This window comes from Polypterus senegalus, chromosome 10 (assembly GCF_016835505.1).
Source record: "Polypterus senegalus isolate Bchr_013 chromosome 10, ASM1683550v1, whole genome shotgun sequence".
NCBI lineage: Eukaryota > Metazoa > Chordata > Cladistia > Polypteriformes > Polypteridae > Polypterus > Polypterus senegalus.
In genome coordinates, this window is record NC_053163.1 from 170,824,116 (window position 1) to 170,843,422 (window position 19,307).

General features: G+C 40.2%; 1 protein-coding gene across 3 annotated transcripts in view; it reads right to left on the minus strand.

Annotated features, from left to right (window-relative positions):
• Positions 1 to 1,062: 1,062 nt before the first annotated feature.
• LOC120538061 (tyrosine-protein phosphatase non-receptor type substrate 1-like) overlaps positions 1,063 to 19,307 on the minus strand; it is a 39,754-nt gene continuing 21,509 nt past the window's right edge. Inside the window, exons 2-7 of one of the 3 annotated variants that reach the window (XM_039767469.1) lie at positions 14,738 to 15,076; positions 10,717 to 10,779; positions 7,983 to 8,099; positions 6,332 to 6,356; positions 5,209 to 5,239; positions 1,063 to 2,289 (exon numbers count right to left, since the gene is read on the minus strand). In XM_039767469.1, coding sequence (XP_039623403.1) covers positions 2,086 to 2,289; positions 5,209 to 5,239; positions 6,332 to 6,356; positions 7,983 to 8,099; positions 10,717 to 10,779; positions 14,738 to 15,076 — 779 coding nt within the window. In that variant the 3' untranslated portion in view covers positions 1,063 to 2,085. The remainder of the gene's footprint in view (positions 2,290 to 5,208; positions 5,240 to 6,331; positions 6,357 to 7,982; positions 8,100 to 10,716; positions 10,780 to 14,737; positions 15,077 to 19,307) is intronic. The other 2 variants (XM_039767471.1, XM_039767470.1) reach the window with 2 other exon arrangements.

The following is a 19,307-nucleotide window of genomic DNA, read 5'->3' on the forward strand; positions in this document are numbered from 1 at the left end:
CTTCTCATAAACCACATTTCACAGCTTTCTAGTTTAACTTCCATTGTTTGGCTCACAGTCCATATTTCAAAACCACACTTTAAGAGCGACCAGATGTGACACCTTAAAATGTTCATCTTTGTTTTCAATGTTATGTGTTTGTTTATAGGTATCCACATGAATAGTAGGGTCAGTCTCTGTGTGTCTGTGTATGCCAAATGGCATATAACAAAGATGGGTGTATTGTATTTGTCCTTCCAACAGATGGCACATCATAGACGTTAACACCGCTTTTTACAAATCCTGTACCAAATGGAAAATGACAGAGATATATGCATTGCATTTGTCATTCCAGCAGATGGCATCCAAACATCCATCTATTTTCTAAATTCTGAGGAGGGTTGCAGGGAAGCTGGAGCCTATCCCAGTAAGCACTGGGCACAAGGCGGGAATACATCCAATACATACTCTAAAATAAATACTTCCAGAAAATTTAGAGAGGTGCGCACACGGGAAATGCATCCATACAGGAAGGCATCTTGAGCAGTTAACAAAGGAGAGAGGCGGCCCTTCATTTGAAAAGCTTGATCCCGTGTGGATGTGTTTACTGCACAGATTTATATTGTTAAAATATTTATTTAAGAGTATTTCAGCTAAATATGCATATGTATTTTGCACACAACAACGTGGCATATGGATAACACAACATGAGATGTTTAATATCATCAAATATCTATCTGTTAGATAGATAGATAGATAATGAAAGGTACTATACATCTATCTATCTATCTATCTATCTATCTATCTATCTATCTATCTATCTATCTATCTATCTATCTATCTATCTATCTATCTATCTATCTATCTATCTATTATATTGTACTTTTTTGTTATCTATCTATCTATCTATCTATCTATCTATCTATCTATCTATCTATCTATCTATCTATCTATCTATCATATAGTGCCATACATCTATCTGTCAATTATATAGTGCCTTTCATATCTATCTAGTTTTACATAAGACGTCAATTCAAATATTACAGCGTCAATTCAAATATTACAGGAACTTATAATCAATTAATAATTTAGAATAAAAGTAACCTTCACATATTAGTAATACATTAGAGTAAAGTTAAGAGATCTGCACCTTTATTCCATTGTTGGTTAAGAGAGTGTGACAACTGTACCTTAAAAGCTGGTGAAGCAAACAATTAAAGTAATAATCATTAACACATAATTAATTAAAGCATAAATAAATAGCCAGCTAAAACGTCCTACATGGCAATCCACTCACAAAATGCAAGCAGGAGAAGAGAACAGGAAGACACACATACAGTAGATACTAATCAATCAATCACCAAACAGAATAGAAATTGCAAATAATAAATGAACAAAATGTTATTAAAACAATTGAAAACAATGAACAATAATGACAAGTAAACAGAATATTAAATAGAAAGCCGAACATGTATAGAGTAGGCCAGGGGAGCAGCTCTGGCGTATCCAGTAGCCCACCGACTGCTGAAATGCCACCAGGGTGCAGACACCTAAGGTCTGCCATTTCAGTGCATCACAATGAAGGATTTCATTTTCAGATGGGGCTGTCATTGTCACACTTGTGTATGTGCAGCTTTAATACTCCAGTGATTTTTTGTTCTTTGGATGTGCTGCATCACATTGATTTATAAGATGTTTCATTTCTCAAACTGCAGAACATTATATAATGTAATACAAATCCCAGTCAAAATGGCTGGCTCGCCTACTGTAGGTCCATGTACATTTCACAGTGGAAACAGTAAGGAAGTGATTGAATTGTAACAACTGATGAATTAAACCTGGGAACACCTCCACGGTGTCAAATGGGCTTCCAGTTTTTTTATTACCTGGAAAAAACTGTGTATTTGAGAGAATCCATAGTGAGCTAAAGAGATGATTCATTGTTCAAATACATGACGAGGTCAGTGGGTCACCATTCTAAATACACCAATAAGCGTAGGAGTTACGGATGTGTCCATTACTGGAGGTCCAATGTTTCATTTGAAAGTACAGCCTTGCCTTGATATCCAGAGAATGACCGGCATGCTGGAGTGGACAGTTTTTTTCTCACTCTTCAGTTGTATTTGCATATATATTGTCTAAAGATGACAAAGAATCGGTTTCCTTTTTTAATGTACGAAATTCCAGACTGTCAAAAATGGGCTCTTCATATTCTTCATATTCTTCCTCACGTTCGTTTTGAACACCCCTGAGGTTATAGTGCACGTATTGCATTGAGGGGTGCGCAGTGTCATCTGCAGTTTTGGATTCCTGTGTTTCCGGAGTTGAAAAAGACAAGAGGAAAAAAGTTAAGAAATGGTTTATTAGTTTTGCAGATGCACCCACTTAGGTGGACGTAGCCATTGACTGCCAGATCACAGTTGCAAAACACCACACAAACACGTAGGACATGACGAAAAGATGGAGTCCTGATAGCTACCACAGAGAAGATAAGCAACACAAGAACACCAACATGTGCCTCACTCTTTAGCAAAAAAATAATAAGACTTGGGTGAAGAGGAACCACCAGATCACACAAACATCTCTGCTGCCATCCTGGGTACGCCTCTGATGTTATCTTAGGACTTAATCTATGGACGGGGTACATCTGGCCTGGTCTCATCAGAGTGATTTGCAATTAGAGTTCAGAGCTGAGTTGACATGAACAAAATGGGGCAAAGAGCAATGAAGTGTTCAGATGGGAAAGTAGACAATTTACTGCAGTAGTCGATTTAGTCGGACTGCCAATACTGATGCTCTGTGCAAGAGAGGACAGAGCCGACTATACTTCCTTAGAAGACTGGCATCCTTCAGCAACTTCAATAAGATGCTGCAGATGTTCTGATGGTTGTGGCGACCGCCTTCTTCTACGCGGAGGTGTGCTGGGGAGGCAGCATGAAGAAGAGGGACGCCTCACGCCTGGACAAACTGGTGAGGAAGGCAGGCTCTATTGTAGGCATGGAGCTGGACAGTTTGACATCTGTGGCAGAGTGACGGGCGCTGAGCAGACTCCTGTCAATCATGGAGAATCCACTGCATCCACTGAACAGGATCATCTCCAGACAGAGGAGCAGCTTCAGTGACAGACTGCTGTCACCATCCTGCTCCACTGACAGACTGAGGAGACCCCACACTATGCGACTCTTCAATTCCACCCGAGGGGGGAAAACGTTAACACTACACAAGATTATTATAGACTGTTACACCTGCCTCACACTCTCCACCTTGCATTTTTAACTTGCCCTGCATTATCACCACTCTTTAATTAATATTGTTTTCATTAGTATGCTACTGCTGGAGTATGTGAATTTCCCCTTGGGGATTAATAAAGTATCTATCTATCTATCTATCTATCTATCTATCTATCTATCTATCTATCTATCTATCTATCTATCTATCTATCTATCTATCTATCTATCTATCTATTTAGGAAGACATTTTGTAAATCTGCTTAATTTCATTTTATTGGCATGGGATAATGGGAAGGAATAACACCAGTCTACCACTGGGAACACTCACTTGCAGCATTTAAACTAACATTTGCATCTATTAATGTTTTACGCTGCTTTCCTTGTCCGTGTTCAGCTGTAAAGGTTGGCAATCTTAATTTAATCACTCTACCTAATAACTCAGTGTGACGTTATGGTGGGTCCCCAGGACTTCAGCATTAGTTTAGTGGATAATAATATGTGAGCACTAGGGGGATTTGTGCCCTGCTCGCTTTGCCCAACCACCCCCACTCCCACTCTCCCCCCCTTACACCCCAACCAGGACGCGCTTCTCGCCTGCCACTTCACATCTCTGCCACTAGCATTGTGAAGATGGGGGGTGGGGGGCTGAACACACGCTAAGGAGATACGGTCGGATCAGCTAATGGCTTGCTGTTGCTGCCGAGCTGCGTGTTCTGCTTGTCGCGCTGCGTTTCGATCTTTAAAAGCTTCTACTGCAGCTGTCCTTTTGTCTCACTGCCTTGTCTCGCGGGACGTTAAAAGTGTCTCCGAGAAAATCACGCATCGCCTCCTTCCAAGCCTTCCAAGATTTTTCTTTTATAATAGAGAGATGTAATGAAAGATATGGATACTCGCCATAAATAAATTAATAAATAGAGGGAGGTGTTGGGCTGCAGTGGCTTTGCAGCAGTTTCACAGATATGAACAATAAGGATTCAGATTGAGCTGGTTTCCAATTAATTTAAATCAAGTTGTTTATGCTTTTCAGTTACAAATCAGGCAAATTTGCTTTGATGTAAAGTACTTGCTACGTGTTGTCGAATGTCCTTGACAGCAGCCGTGCAGTAAGTAAGTCATGATGTCTTCACATGTGAGGAAGTGGATCACCTTTCAGCAGTAACAGTGACTACTAAGGAGGTACTGAGTGATCCGGAAATTGTAGAGAGAGAAGAGCTGCTCTGATTAAATAGGCTGAAATCAAACAAATCACCAGGACCAGATCTTATGGTAGTGAGTACATATATAATATTTTAAACAAGTCAAATTCTGAAGGGATAGAAAATGGCAAATATTGTATAATCCTGTTTTATGAAAAGGTTGACCGAGAAGATCCAAGCAACTATAGGCTAGTAAGCTTAATGTGCGTCACAGGGAAATTAATGGAAGGAATTATTCAGATTGAGCAACACCTTGCAAGGACAGGAGTTTAACTGAACAGTCAGCATGGGGTCAGCCATGCTAGAATTCTATGAGAAGGTAACAAAAGGATACTATCAGAGTGGAGCAGATGAGATTATTTATCTGGACTTTCAGAAAGTCTTTGATAAGGTGCCACATGAGATGTTGGACACCAAACATAAAGAAGTGGCAGTTTAGGGTGTTTCGTGTAGATGGATGAAGAATTGACTCAGACACAGGAAGCAGAGGGTGATGGTGTGAGGAACCTCATCAGAATTTGGTGATGTTAAGCGTGGTGACCAGCAGAGGTCATTGTGGGGCGCTGTTATTTTTAATACATATAAATTATTTAGATAGGAATATAAGTAACAAGCTGGTTCAGTTTGCAGATGAAACCAAGATAGGTGGAGTTGAAATTTACAGAGATGTGTTACAAAGACACGTGAGAAAAGTGTTAACATGATTAAAAACGCTACACTAGAATGAGAAAAGATGACAGCGAGAAGCAGTCTTGTGATTTTCAAGAAGGAAAGAGCTTTGTGAGATTAATCATACAACTTACATGTGTTGTGGTGTGTGCATAGCAGACATCCCTAAAAAAACAAAAGCACAGAACACAATATGTATTGAAACAAAGAAACCAAATTTCTCGTGAGAATCCTGCAGGGCTGTGAGACTAATTCTGCAGGTCTTAGAAACAAACGAACGATATACTTTAAGAAACACGTAAATAAATACATAGAAACCCACACACACACATACACGTGCAGTCACACCTCTGCTCTAACCGCTCCTGCTAAAGGCGGCTCGTGAATTGTCATTCATGCCTCTTTCTTGCACCAAGTCAGTAATTGTGGTTGTTTTGCTGCCTTATTTGTTGCATTTGATAATATATTATTGAGAGATAAAGTACGTGTGAAACGCTTCCTTTACAAACCCCTTGAAGAAAAATGGCTTCTGTGCTTTGAAAAGGCATATTCTCTACTTTCTCACAATTCTGTAATCTGCTCTAAGGTGCCTCTCTATTTCATTCTTTGGTTAAGTGATCCCTTAATAAAGTGATTTAGATAATGAGAGAGAGGATCAGCAGTAGAGATTAATGGGGATTGTGGATGAGAAGTGAAGAAGAGAGTGCAGGTAGGGTGGAGTGTGTGGAGAAGAGTGTCAGGAGTGATTTGTGACAGACGGGTATCAGCAAGAGTGAAAGGGAAGGTCTACAGGATGGTAGTGAGACCAGCTATGTTATATGGGCTGGAGACGGTGGCACAGGAGACAGAGCTGGTGGTGGCAGAGTTAAAGATGCTAAGATTTGCATTGGGTGTGACGAGGATGGACAGGATTAGAAATGAGGACATCAGGGGGTCAGCTCAGGTTGGAGTTTTGGGAAACAAAATGTCAGAGACAGCGTTGGTCTGGACACATGCAGAGGAGAGATGAGGGGTATACTGGGAGAAGGGTGCTAAGGATAGAGCTGCCAGGAAATAGGAGAAGGTTTACGGAGCTGATGAGGGAGGACGTGAAGGTGGTGGGTGTGACAGAGCAAGATGACGAGGACAGGAAGAGATGGAAACAGATGATCCACTGTGGTGACCCCTAACGGGAGCAGCTGAAAGAAGAAGAAGAAGATAATGAGAAGGGGGGCCCCCAGCGGCACACCACCCGCACCGTGTGTCTATGCCAGGTACCTTTTCATTGTCATCAGGTTCCTTCCTATTGAGAAACAGACAGAGAAAAGAGTTTTAATACAGCGTATCATCAGTAACAAAACTTAAAAACAATTTGAGTATCAGTGACACAAAAATAAATTTCAAACCCCGCCAACAACAACAGCGTTAATAAAAATAATGGTGTGAAGTTGCAGGAAATTTATTTTTGAACATCTTTTATCAGCAGTCAGAAATATGAGAAAAATTGAGCAGAGGGTGGCACGGTGGTGAGCGTTACCTCTCAAGTTCCAAGTCAGTCACTGCTTAGGGGCAGTTTGCATGTTCACCTGGTCACGGATTGGGTGCACCTGCTTTCATCCTCATGACTTTAGTCAAATCCATCCACAACCGAGTGTGCCACGTGATGGGTGGCCATCATGCCTGGTGCCCAGTGCTGCTGTGATAGACTAGATTGGGTTTTAACTCAAGACCTCATTGGAACTGAAAGAGATCAACTCTAAACACTGTGCCACCATGCTGCCCACAAGTTAAAGTGTCCTGCTTTAAACTAACGTGAGTGTGTGCACCCTGCGGTGGGCTGGTGCCCTGCCCGGGGTTTGTTTCCTGCCTTGCACCCTGTTTTGGCTGGGATTGGCTTCAACTGACCCCCGTGACCCTGTAGTTAGGATATAGCGGGTTGGATAATGGATGGATGGAATCAATGCTAGGGAAAGTCTACCTGCTTCACTCATATGCTTATATTGAAAATGACCATCAGTTCAATTTAATCACATTAAGGATTTAGGAGTCGTGGTGGACATGTCGCGATCAATTCCCAGACAGCGTTCAGAAGCCATTAAGAAGGCTAACAGAATGTCAGGTTATATAGCACCTTGATGTGTTGAGTACAAGTCACAGGAAGTTGAGACCTCATCTGAAGTTCTGGGTGGAGTTTTGGTCTACAGGCTACAAAAAGGACATAGCAGCCCTAGAAAAGGTCCAGAGAAGAGCAACAGGGCTGAGTCCAGGGCTGCAAAGGTTGAGTTATGAGGAAAGATTCAAAGAGCTGAGCCTTTACAGAGATTAAGAGGTGACACGATTGAAGTGTTTGAAATTATTAAGGGAATTAGTCCAGTGGATCAAGACTGTGACTTTAAAATGAGTTCATCAAGAACACGGGGACAGAGTTGGGAACTTGTGAAGGGTAAATTTCACACAAACATTAGGACATTTTTCTTCACATAGAGAACCACAGACACTTGAAATAAGTGACCAAGTAGTGTGGCGGACAGGAGGACTTTTGGGACTTTCAAAACTGGACTTGATGTTATTTTGGATGAATTCAGTGGAAAGGACAAGTGAGCTGTGTTGGTTCTTATCTAGATTGTTCTAAGGTTCTGAAGTCCTAAAGAAACAATTGAGAGGGTCTGCGTCATTCAGAGCAAGTCAGTAACATCCCTGCAGGCGTTTAGATAGTAAAAGTGTAAAGTAACCACTGACATTGCCTGCTGTTGAGCAGATCTCTCTACTAACTAGAACTCCAAATGACGATTTCCAAGTTTTTCAGCTGACCACATGGATGCCACTAAGTCATGAAATAGGGACATGTAGTTAACGAATACAAAAGAAAGAAAACAAACATAGAGGGCCTGCAGCAGATAGAGCATTTCTAAATGAAAAAGCACCTCACCCTTTGCTTTTCTGTAGAGAAAAAACCCAAGCCCGGAAAGTAAGATGACAAGTGCAAATCCACACGTTAAGCCCACCGCCAGAGAAGTGGAGCCTGTTGGGAGAGAGACATCAGGATCTGAAAATAAATAAAATAATTAGAAGGTGCATGTACAAAGCAGAGCAATGAAATATATGGAGAGTCGGCTGAGAAAAGAGTTTAAACAATCGTGAGTGGTCTCCCCTTGACTTTCTAGTATAATCAGATATGGGGATGGATATTTGAGGAGTAAACCGCAAGACAACGATTATATTCTGTACATCAAAAAATTAATAACAACAAAAATCAAATCAAATCAATAATATATTGAACATTTATTATAAAAGTAATTTGAATAAATCAGACTGTGCAGCTGCATGAATAAAAGGTAAAGTAGCACTTCTGGGTAACGGAAAACACCCAAAAGTTGATAGAAATCTACGTTTTGTACCTAATACTTGTGAAAGCGTACTTAGGTTATCATGTTTACATACACAAACACAGACATAATTCCAAAAATGGTATTTTTGGACTCATGGAGGTTTAAAACATTGAGATTTAACAAAATTTGATAAATCTCGAGGTCAAATTTTTGGATGATTACAATATTTTCCCTACGAGAAAGTAAATCGGTCTCAAGGACATCTAAAATATTGAAATTCATCAAAAATCTTGAGGTCGGTATTTTTGGACTATTACAATATTTTCCCTATACTTCGTATAGAAGAAAATAAAAAATATAACGTCTGGAGCAGTTGTGCAAACGAAATAGCACTTTGCTTCATGATGGCGCACTGACAAACACCATGTTATCCATCAAAGACGTTTTGAGCCAAAACAATGTGGCTGATGCTTTACCAGATCTCACTCCCTAGAACTTTTGTTCTTTGTTCCTGAAATTAAAATTGAGAGTGAGGGGAAGAAGATTTGCTGACATGGAAGAAATCCAGTAAATACACACACACACACAGACACACACACACAGACATAATTCCAAAAATGGCATTTTCGTATTCAGGGACATCTAAAACATCGAGATGCATCAAAATCTCAACATCAAACTTTTGGATGATTACAATACTTTCCCTATACCTTGTATACGAGGAAGTAAAAAGCCTTCAACTCGATAATCATTTTTTATTTTTAAGGTCCTCACAAACATGAAGCTATGCAAATACAAAGAGCGTCTAGAACGTGGATTTACCAAGGCTCCACTCTGCCAGGCCACTTGAACGTGACATGGACTCAAAAGCACGCAAGCGTTACTGCGCCATTTTGCCGCTCAGATCTTTCTTTTATCCGCTAAGCCTCTGCCTACTTTGATTTGATTATATTGTTTTATTTGATGTCTCTTTGTATGCATTTTTATCGCCTTCTGACTCTGTAGGCAGTTCTGCACTTGCCAGATATCCCATATTGTTCACACTCTCTAATACTTTCTTGTGTGGGTTTGTAATTTATCGTATATACTCACGTTTAAGTTCCCCCATGGATAAGTCGGGGCTTGATTTTACCATATCATTTCATCACGCTATTGGTCCAGGAGATTACAATATGCTAACGCCCACCTGAGAGAGTAACCACTGCCTTTGTTGTTTATGTATTGTGCCTATGTGACCACACGGCAATACCCAAGCTATTTCGAAGTGACATTTGCACTGTTTTGTGTTTTTTATATCTCACACTATTATACACCTTTATCGTAAGTACAATGGAGTGTTTGATCAGAAGAAAATATGAAGCTGGTTTTAAATTGAAGTGGTGAAAGATACTGGTAACAAAATTCAATGTGTCTGAGAAACTGGTGTGAGATTGGAGGAAGTAAGAAGATGTAAAAAAAAAAATTAAGTGTCTAATTTTTGAACGGGCGTATAAGTCGGGGTGATTTTATGATCGATTTTTCGGGTTACATGCGAGTATACAGCATATGGTAGTTGAATGGTTTGATTAGTGGTTTTGATTTTGTCGTAGAAGATTACGCGTCGTAATCCTTGGCTCTCGTGTCTATGACAGTTATTGGTCAATGAGATGCTCACAATGTCCAACAACGGTGAAGAACAATGGCGGCTGAAAGGAAAGAAGGAGTGATTTGGACTGTGCATATGGAGGAGACACACTTGTCAAACTCTGTTGCCATCAAGTGTGTCTCTTCAATGTTTCCTTTTTGTCTCACTTTGACTATTTGATTGGTGGCCAAAATGAGGTCCTCACGCAGCACAATATGGGATTCATAGCCGTGATAAGTTGGGTTTCGGCACACAGAGACAGAAATGCACAGTGATAATCGAATCGAGGAGATCATCAAATACTCAGAAGCTTTGCTTTCACATCCCTCCATCGCTAACAATTTACAAAACATAACAAGTATGAACCACTGTTTTTCTTTAACTTGATGAGTATCTGCTTCTTATTTTAGGACTGTAGGTCCGCGTATTTCACTACTTTCCTGTATTTTGCTTTAAATGTTTGGTACAGAAGCCGCCCTATTGTACTTGATTTCTTTTGATGTTCATATACGTCGTTGTTTGCTCTCACTTTGAATTACCACATTGCAGAGCTCTTCACTCCACTTTCTACTGTCTGCTTATTGCTACTAAAACACATTTTCAAAATGTACAATGAATTAGAGCTTCCTTTGATGCTCGTAGTTATTGAACTGAAACGTTTCTTGACAAAAACAGGTTTGATTTTCAGGGGTTTTAAGGAAGAAACTCACCATTAAGCATTTGCAAATTTTCTGTTGTGTCTTCTTCCATTTCGTTCTTGGCATGCTGTAATGCTAGAAGATATTCAGAGATAAAGAATACCGCCGTCGTGTACATATTATTGCATTCTATTAATTATAATTTAGATCATATGTAACTATTAGAATCTTCTTCTTTAGGAGAGCTTGGAGTATTCTACTATCAAGGAGAATACAGGAATTACTCAACTAAATTATCCAGAATTCTCCGGGGCTCCAATGTATAATTTATGTATACACTGAGATACGAGGGGGGACCCAAAAATTGACAGAATCGGTCAACAGTGCGGGAGTAGAGTGTAGGTATCGACTATGCCGTTACGAATTTAACGTGCATCATTGTGCTGCACTGAACGAGATGAATATTTTGTGACATTTATTCTATGATTGTGCATGTGACTTCGGCGATTTTTTTCCCTGCAAGCAGAAAAAAGCATGTCAGGTCATGTTGAACATCTTGACAACGAGGATCAGGTTTTTTGATGGGCTTGATGATAAAGTATTAATTTCCCCATGAAGAGACTGTGGATATGAAACATTGCACTGAACTGCTGAAGCATCTGTGGGAAAGCAATAGAAAAAAAAATTGTGAGTGGTCTCCCCTCGACTCTCTCGTATACTCAGATGTGCGGATGATGATTTGAGGAGTAAACCGCAAAATAATGATTATATTTTTATATTATGTGCATTAAAGAACCATCAACAACAAATCAAACCAAATCAATAATATATTGAATAATTATTATAAAAGTAAAGTGGATTAAATCGGACTCTGTAGCTGCATGAATAAAAAAGTACCACTTCCGGCTAGTGGAAATAGTCCAAAAGTTGAAATCTACCTTTTGTACCTAAAACCTGTGTGCAGACTTTGGTTGACCTAAGTGAAAGTATACTCAGGTTATCATGTTTACATACACACATATAGACATAAATCCAAAATGGTATTTTCAGACTCAGGGAGGTCTAAAATATCGAGATTATTCAAAATCCCGAGGTCAAATTGTTTAGACGATTGCAATATTTACTCTACGAGAAAGTAAATTGGACTCAGGGAGGTCTAAAATGTTGAGATTGATCAAAAGTCTCAGGTTGGTATTTTTGGACATTTACAATACTTTCAGGAGACGGAACTGGAGGTGGCAGAGTTAAAGATGTTAAGATTTGCTTTGGGTGTGAAGAGGTTGGACAGGATTGGAAATGAGGACATTAGAGGGTCAGCTCAGGTTGGGTGGTTGGGAGACAAAGTCAAAAGGGCAAGATTGCATTGGTTTGGATGTGTACAGAGTAGAGATGCTGGGTATACTGGGAGAAGGGTACTAAGGATAGAGCTGCCAGGCAAGAGGAGAAGAGGAAGTGGATGTGGTGGGAGAGGACATGCAGGTGATGGGTGTGACAGAACAAGATGATTAGGTCAGGAAGATATGGAAGGAGATGATCCGCTGTGGCAACCTCTAACGGGACCCACCAAAAGAAGAAGAAGAAGACAATACTTTCCCTATACTTTGTATACGAGAAAGTAAAAATATAACGTCCAGAGTAGTTGTGTATACGAAACTGCATTTTATACCCCAATGGCGCACTGACACACGCCACGTTATCCATCAAAGACGTTTTAAACAAAAACAATGTGGCTGTTACTTTACCAGATCTTACTCCCTGGGACTTTTGTTTTTTGTTCCTGAAATAAAAATTGAGACTGAGGGGAAAAAGATTTGCTGTTGTGGAAGAAATCCAGCAAAAAAGTAATTGCAGGACACGGTAACAAAAGGTGAGTGCAGGAAACGTTAACGGGAATGGAAGACACACTGGGACAAGTGTATTGCATCTATTGTTATTATTTTGACTCTGACTAAAAGGGAATTGCTGTATTTGTATAATAAAGATTTTATTTTAACAATTCCAGGAATTTTTGGGTCCTCCTTCATATTGATATTGTTTGTAGAACCATGAACAGCTTAAGTTAACTTCACTGTCTTGTGATCATAAAAGGAAACTGTCAAACAAATAAATATTACGTGTTGAAATTTCAGTTATAATAAAATTTCTCTGAATTAGGCTAACGGTGTACTGTGTTTCTCATGTGTGTCGGAGGATCTTCTCACGGGCTTGATCGACGTATGTAATAACCTACCGGGGCCACAGGGGATGCCATCGCTAACATTGTCTTCTCCTTCTCTCCCCACAGTATCGAGAAACCGCCCAATGAGGGCATGTAGCCCCGCCCCTTCTCGTTCCCCAACCATAAGAATCCCAGCTGCCCAGAAGGAGGCGTCTTTTCGGCCAGAGTGACCTGCTAGATGGACAGACCCTAAACCTTACAGCTAAAGCCAAAGCTTTTCTTTTGTTTTTACTCAGCCTCAAAAATTAAGAACACCTCAAAGTGTTATTTTGTTGCCGAATTAAAACAGGATGACCCAGTTGGCCTCCCAAATTTTTATTTTTTACCATCCTGTCATTCCTGCTGTCAGACACACCTGAAACTCCCTTTCTATTCTGTTCACTGAGGCACCTATTCTGCTACTATGTTCACATGAGGAACCACCTAGGCCAGCATCACACTACAGAACTCAACAGGACTTGACGTCGGTCAGCATCTAAAGTTTAGTTACTGCAGTTGCTTAACCTCACACCACCACCATTTGACCAAGAAAAGCGAAGGGTAGCAGTTTGCACAGTCCACTTGCAACTTTCAATTGTGAATCCAAATCTTTTGTTGAACCTCGAACCTACCACAATGTCATCTAATTTTAACAGCAATTCAAAGCATCAGAATGCATGATCTCTTGGCCCATAATTTATCTAATTCCACCCTATAGTGGTACGACAAACACAAAAATTCAAACAGATACCTGCATTGGTCCTAAATTTCAAGGAGCCTGTACTCTGTTTGCACAGTCAAAAATACTCACTTTCCTTCTTTCCTTGTCAATGTTCCATACTAAACGTGGGCACGGCTGGACTACTGGCTAGAGGTTGCTGCAAAATGAATCAATACGTATAAAAATATTTGGTCTTTATTTCTCAAATGAATATTCATGCCACCTGACCGGCCGATCCAATCCTCTTTAACGCCCTTCCCATAATACTTGAGAAACCTCGTCGGCTGCTAGCTGCCTGAGGAGTGTGGCTGTTGGAATCGTTATAACCACGGCCTGTCAGAACGTAAACTGTGAGATGTTCTTCAGCAGAGACTAGCGAGAGCATTGTGGATTCAAGGTCTAGTGAGAGTGAAACTAAAGGAGGGGATGATTTTGCACAAACGCTACACTATGATATCACTTCTGAATATGCGTGCTGCAACAAGAGTTTTGGGCAACTTTCAAAGCTGCTGTTCACTGAACATGTGAATTAGTAAAGAAACACAACATGGAAGAAAAAGCAGCAACAGAAACTGAAAAAGAAGAAGAAGAAGCAGATGAAGAAGAAGAAGAAGGAGCAGCAAAGGAAGAAGAAGAAGAGAAGAAAGCGGTCTAAGAAGAAGAAGTAGAAGCTGGAGCAGATAAAGAAGAGAAGATGAAAGGCAGAGGAAGAAGATGAAGAAAGAAGTCTAAAATGAAGATTTCTAAGATGAAGTCAAAGAAGAAGAACAAGAAGCAGCAGAGGAAGAAAAAGAAGCAGCAACAGCAACTGAAGAAGAACAAGAAGACGAAGATAAAGAAAAAGAAGAAGAAAAGGAGCAGCAAAGGAAGAAGAAGAAGAAAGCAGTCTAAGAAAAAGAAAAAGTCGCAGTAAATAAAGAAGAGAAGAAGAAGGAGGAGCAGAGGAAGAAGAAGAAGCAGAAGCAGCAGAAGAAGAAGAAGGAGAAAGAAGTCGAAGAAGAAGCAGCAGATGAAGAAAAAAGAAGATGAAGCAGCAGCATAAGAAAAAGAAAAAGAAGAAGAAGAAAATGAAGTAGCAGCAGCAGAAGAAGAACAAAAACAAGAACAAGAAGATCTAATAGAAATCTGGAAATGAAATGCAATGCAGTTAAGTCAACATCTTCCAGCCCACACACCTGCCACCGTTAGAGAGACTCCTGGTCCTGATGCTATAGGGTGATCCTCGAGTCCTTTTTTGTATTTCACGCAGTAATATGTGCCGGTATCACTGACTCTGACATCTCTTATCAGGATGCTGAAGTTGACAGTCGTTGACTCGTACATCCAGATCACTCTTGGGTCATTCGTCTCACCTATCATGGGGGCTGCGGAGTAGAGGTGAGTCCGTGTGCTGCCAGCCTCCTTGTACCATCTCACCGGCCCCAGTGGCTGGTCACTAGACAGGACACAGACTAACGTGACTGTCTTGAACTCTTCTGTTTTCAATGACATCTGAGGCTGAAGGATCTGTAAACCTGCAAAATGTTATCATGTCATCAATAAAAGATAATAGGAATGAAAATTTGGTCTAATAAAGCTAAGAATATTTTCAATAGCCCGTTAATTTGATGGTGCATTTAAAGAAATGTGTAATTGTCAGTTTAAATCACTGGAACACAGGAGGCACAAATCAGCCTCTTTCATGATGAATTTAAAATGAAAAGATCATCCAAAGAACAAAACCCAATCTGCTGTAGGTGTGTGATGCCCGGGATGCCCTTTATTCGGGACATTAATAGTCAGGAAGTGAGGATGGAGTAGGTCAAATGAGAAGACAAGCCATACTTACTTTACAAAAGCAAAAGCAGAATTTATTAAACAAATTAGAATTGTCAAATAAATATAAATAAAGGGTGGGAACCACTGATGTAGCCACAACCAGTACTCATGGTAGAGCTGATTAAAAACAGTAACCTAAATTATTATTTGTGCCATTGTGAAAATAATTATGAAACAATGCTACACAAAATTCACTTTAACAAACTTCCACCTCTGCATGTTCTTATTAGATAGATAGATAGATAGATAGATAGATAGATAGATAGATAGATAGATAGATAGATAGATAGATAATTATAAAAGACACTATATAATAGATAGATAGTGTGGTCCCCGGCCAGGACGCCCAGGAGGACCGGAGGAGGGCTTGTGCCTCCTCCAGACCGCGAGGGGGCATCCGTCCTGGTTATGTTGGGGGCCTCGGGTACAGGGCTTGGAAGCCCAGCCCTGTAGGGACCTGTGGCCACCGCCAGGCGGCGCCCCGGTGCCTGGATATCCCTGGGGAAGACGACAGGGGACACCCAGATGGCTTCCGGGTGCGCAGCCGGCACTCGGGCGTGGCTACGGAGGAATGCCGGGAAGCAGCTGGAGCCCCCCTTCACTCGATGGTGGATGTTGGGTGGAAGTGGACAGAGCTGGAGAGAGGACTGGAGGCGGCCAGGAGAAAGGCATTGGAACTGTGAGGCCTGGACTTTGGGGAATCGGTGCAAGAGGCACTGGGGTTTGTGGTGCACGTAATTGGACTGTGTAAATAGTGTAAATAAACAGTGTGAGGTGAACTGAAGATGTCCGTCTGTGTGTGTCCGGGCCAGCGTCCACAATAGATAGATAGATAGATAGATAGATAGATAGATAGATAGATAGATAGATAGATAGATAGATAGATAGATAGATAGATAGATAGATAGATTGCAGCTCTGAGGTTTAAGCTGAATTAATCTGCAGATTTTCCCCAAGTCCTCTGCTATTAGTAAAGTGTTTGTTACTCGAAGCTCAGCAGTTTCTGATCAATAGTAAGCACCTTCTACTTTTTTTTCTCACTTGTTAATGTGTAAATTCACGTAGATATCTAATCTCCATCACTCACTTGAAGCCTGTCGTCTGATTGTGATCGTCTGAACACTTCTTGAGGTTGCAGTAGGCGTTCAAGATAAGTTTGCTTTGTAAATAATTGTTGTGGTTGTTCTTATTATAAGGGCTGTAGTAACGCCTCATGTAACTTTTCGTCCACCTTTTGTGATTTTTTTTTCCCATAATCCTCTGTCCTTTTCTTTAGAGCAATGCCCTGCTCTCTTTTTCACATTTTCTTATATACTTTTTAAGCTTTAATTCTGGCATCAGGACTCGCTAATTGGTAAATTATTTTAGGCTTTGTAGTTCCTCTATTTGCGTAATAGTTTATTGTCAAAGATAAAAGCAAAAGAAGAAAATTTGGCATATCTAAGATTTTATTTTTCTCATTAGAATTCAGAAAGTCGGAGAGAGAAGAACAGAAACCCAGTCAGGGTTACCTGTGTCTTTATTTTTATTTATTTCTTTTATCAAGACCACACACTTTTTTCAAGACAGTTTTAACTTCAGTTTCATTTTCTTAGTCAAATTTGTGCTCATCAGATTTTCAGTTAGTTCGAGGTCAGTTGCTAAAAACAAAACCATAAACTGTGCTGATAAAAAAGGAACAAATGCTTGCTGATGACAAATAAACTGATCTTCAGATATGCGTCGCCATCATCAGGGCCGTCTGTGGTCGGTGCACTTGAAATGACCAGCATTTCCATAATAGGAGCTAATGTTTCAAAGAACTCCGGTACTTTTTGTGATGCACGGTTCAAAACCAGACAATCTATACCCCTACCCAAATCCTAAATATAATGTCACCCTAATATTATAATTAGTCTCCAGAATTCTAAGGCTGCAGGCACATGGTGCCTTCATTCGTGTCACGATAATAAAAATGTACCAGAACTCCTTTTCCATTGTGCCTAACAGGAGCCCCACAAATGAAGTTTTGAGTTAAGATAATTAAACTCACTAATCTTGGCAGTGGATAGTGGAGGTGTGTGCCAGTTGCTTGGCATATACAAGGGAGAACTTCTCTGTCCTCTATATGTGTGTGTTATGAGACAGCGTCTCCGGGAATCATTGCAAGAGACAAGAAAAAAAAAACCAGGAGTTAATAACACAAGGTGAAAGTCGTCGTTAGGGTTAAGGTGGGCTGAAATTGAGAGATCAAAAAGAAACACACAGCAATGAGCACAGCAATGGGGCAAACCGAAAATCAAAGTTAAATCTATAAGGGAATGAAAAACACAAAATGAAGCCCAACACTTGGCCTGATTAAGCTGCAGCCTAACTAACTACAGCGGTACCTTGAGACACGAGTGCCCCAATGTACGAGTTTTTTGAGATACGAGCCGTCACTAGATCGATTTTTTTGCCTTGAGTTACGAGCCAATATTCGAAATATGAGCCATCAAAGAGCTTGTCGCCGCACATTCCGAGGAACTGACGACGGAGGAGTTGATGGAACTACAGACGCAGCAACATACGGAGGTTCTGCAGGAGATCGGTATCGCGGAGGAGGTTATCTCTTAAAGTGAGATAAAGGAAGTGTTTGAAATGTGAGAAAAAGTTTCGAACTTTAAAGAAAAGAAACACCCTGAAAAAGTTACAGCTGATCGTGCAGCGGCGCTATTTAATGACACTTGTCTAACCCATTTCAGAAACATTCTAAAGGGGAGGACTAAACAAACCTCCTCGGACATGTTTCTATTGACATGCCCTGCGAATGAAAGTGACGAAAGCGTGGCAAAAAAGAAAAAAACTAATGAAGAAGAAAATGAAGTTAAGCAAAAATGAAGTGAAAGAAAAAAACATTACAATACGCTAATCAGCTTCACCAACATCTGTTTATTCCATTAGATTCTCTTTTATGTGCTGTATTAGGTTTTATTTTGTTTGTATACGATATTTGTTCATTATAAATAATTTTTTTTACTTATGTTGAAAACATTTAACAAAAATTGGGGTGGTTTTTTGGGGACTGGCACGAATTAATCTCATTTCAATTCATTTCAATGGGGAAAATTGATTCAAGATACGAGCATTTTGACTTCCGAGCTCGGTCACAGAACTAATTCAACTCGTATCTCAAGGTACTACTGTACCTCTTTTGTCAGAAATGCGGCCAAATGACGCGTGTGATGAGTCGCATGAAGTAAACATTTGAACGATCAGGACGAGAACAGGCCACTCAGCCCGCAAAGCTCGTCGGTCGTATCCTCCTAATTCTTCTCGAACGAAACAAAATGCAAAAAATAAACTTTGTGAAAACAAACAAAAATGGTTAGCAGCTCCCACAAAATGAATAAAACCCCACATATAGAAATATGCAATTACTACAGCAGCGATCCTATAAACTTGTAAATCAGAGGTTTTCACGGTCAGACTTGGTGCACCCCTTACACCTGCAGATTTTCACTCCAAACAGTTTCAAAAATCAGCGCGGCACCACTTGTTTCTAACTGATCTCTCTGTTTAATTTGCAACCTTTTTTCAGATGTGTGAGGAACGACCAAATAAAATCTACAAAATTCTTCAAAAACTTTATTATACAACTTTCCATTTTAGAATTCCATTTTAGTCACCATCAAAATATTTTCCTTGAGATGCAATACGCCCGTCACAACCCTTCTCCCATTCCTGAAAACACTTCCGATACTTGTTTTTGTTTCCATCTCTAGAACCACCATACAAATTGTGTGCTTATTTTCTACCACGATAGCAAACCGTCGTCCCATCAGCCTCAGTTTTCATTTTGGAAACAAAAAACAAGTCACAGGTAGTGAGGTCTGGTGAATCCAGGGAGTGCAATGCAATAACGTCATTGTTTTTAGTTGTTCGACTGACAACATGGTTTATGGCGGC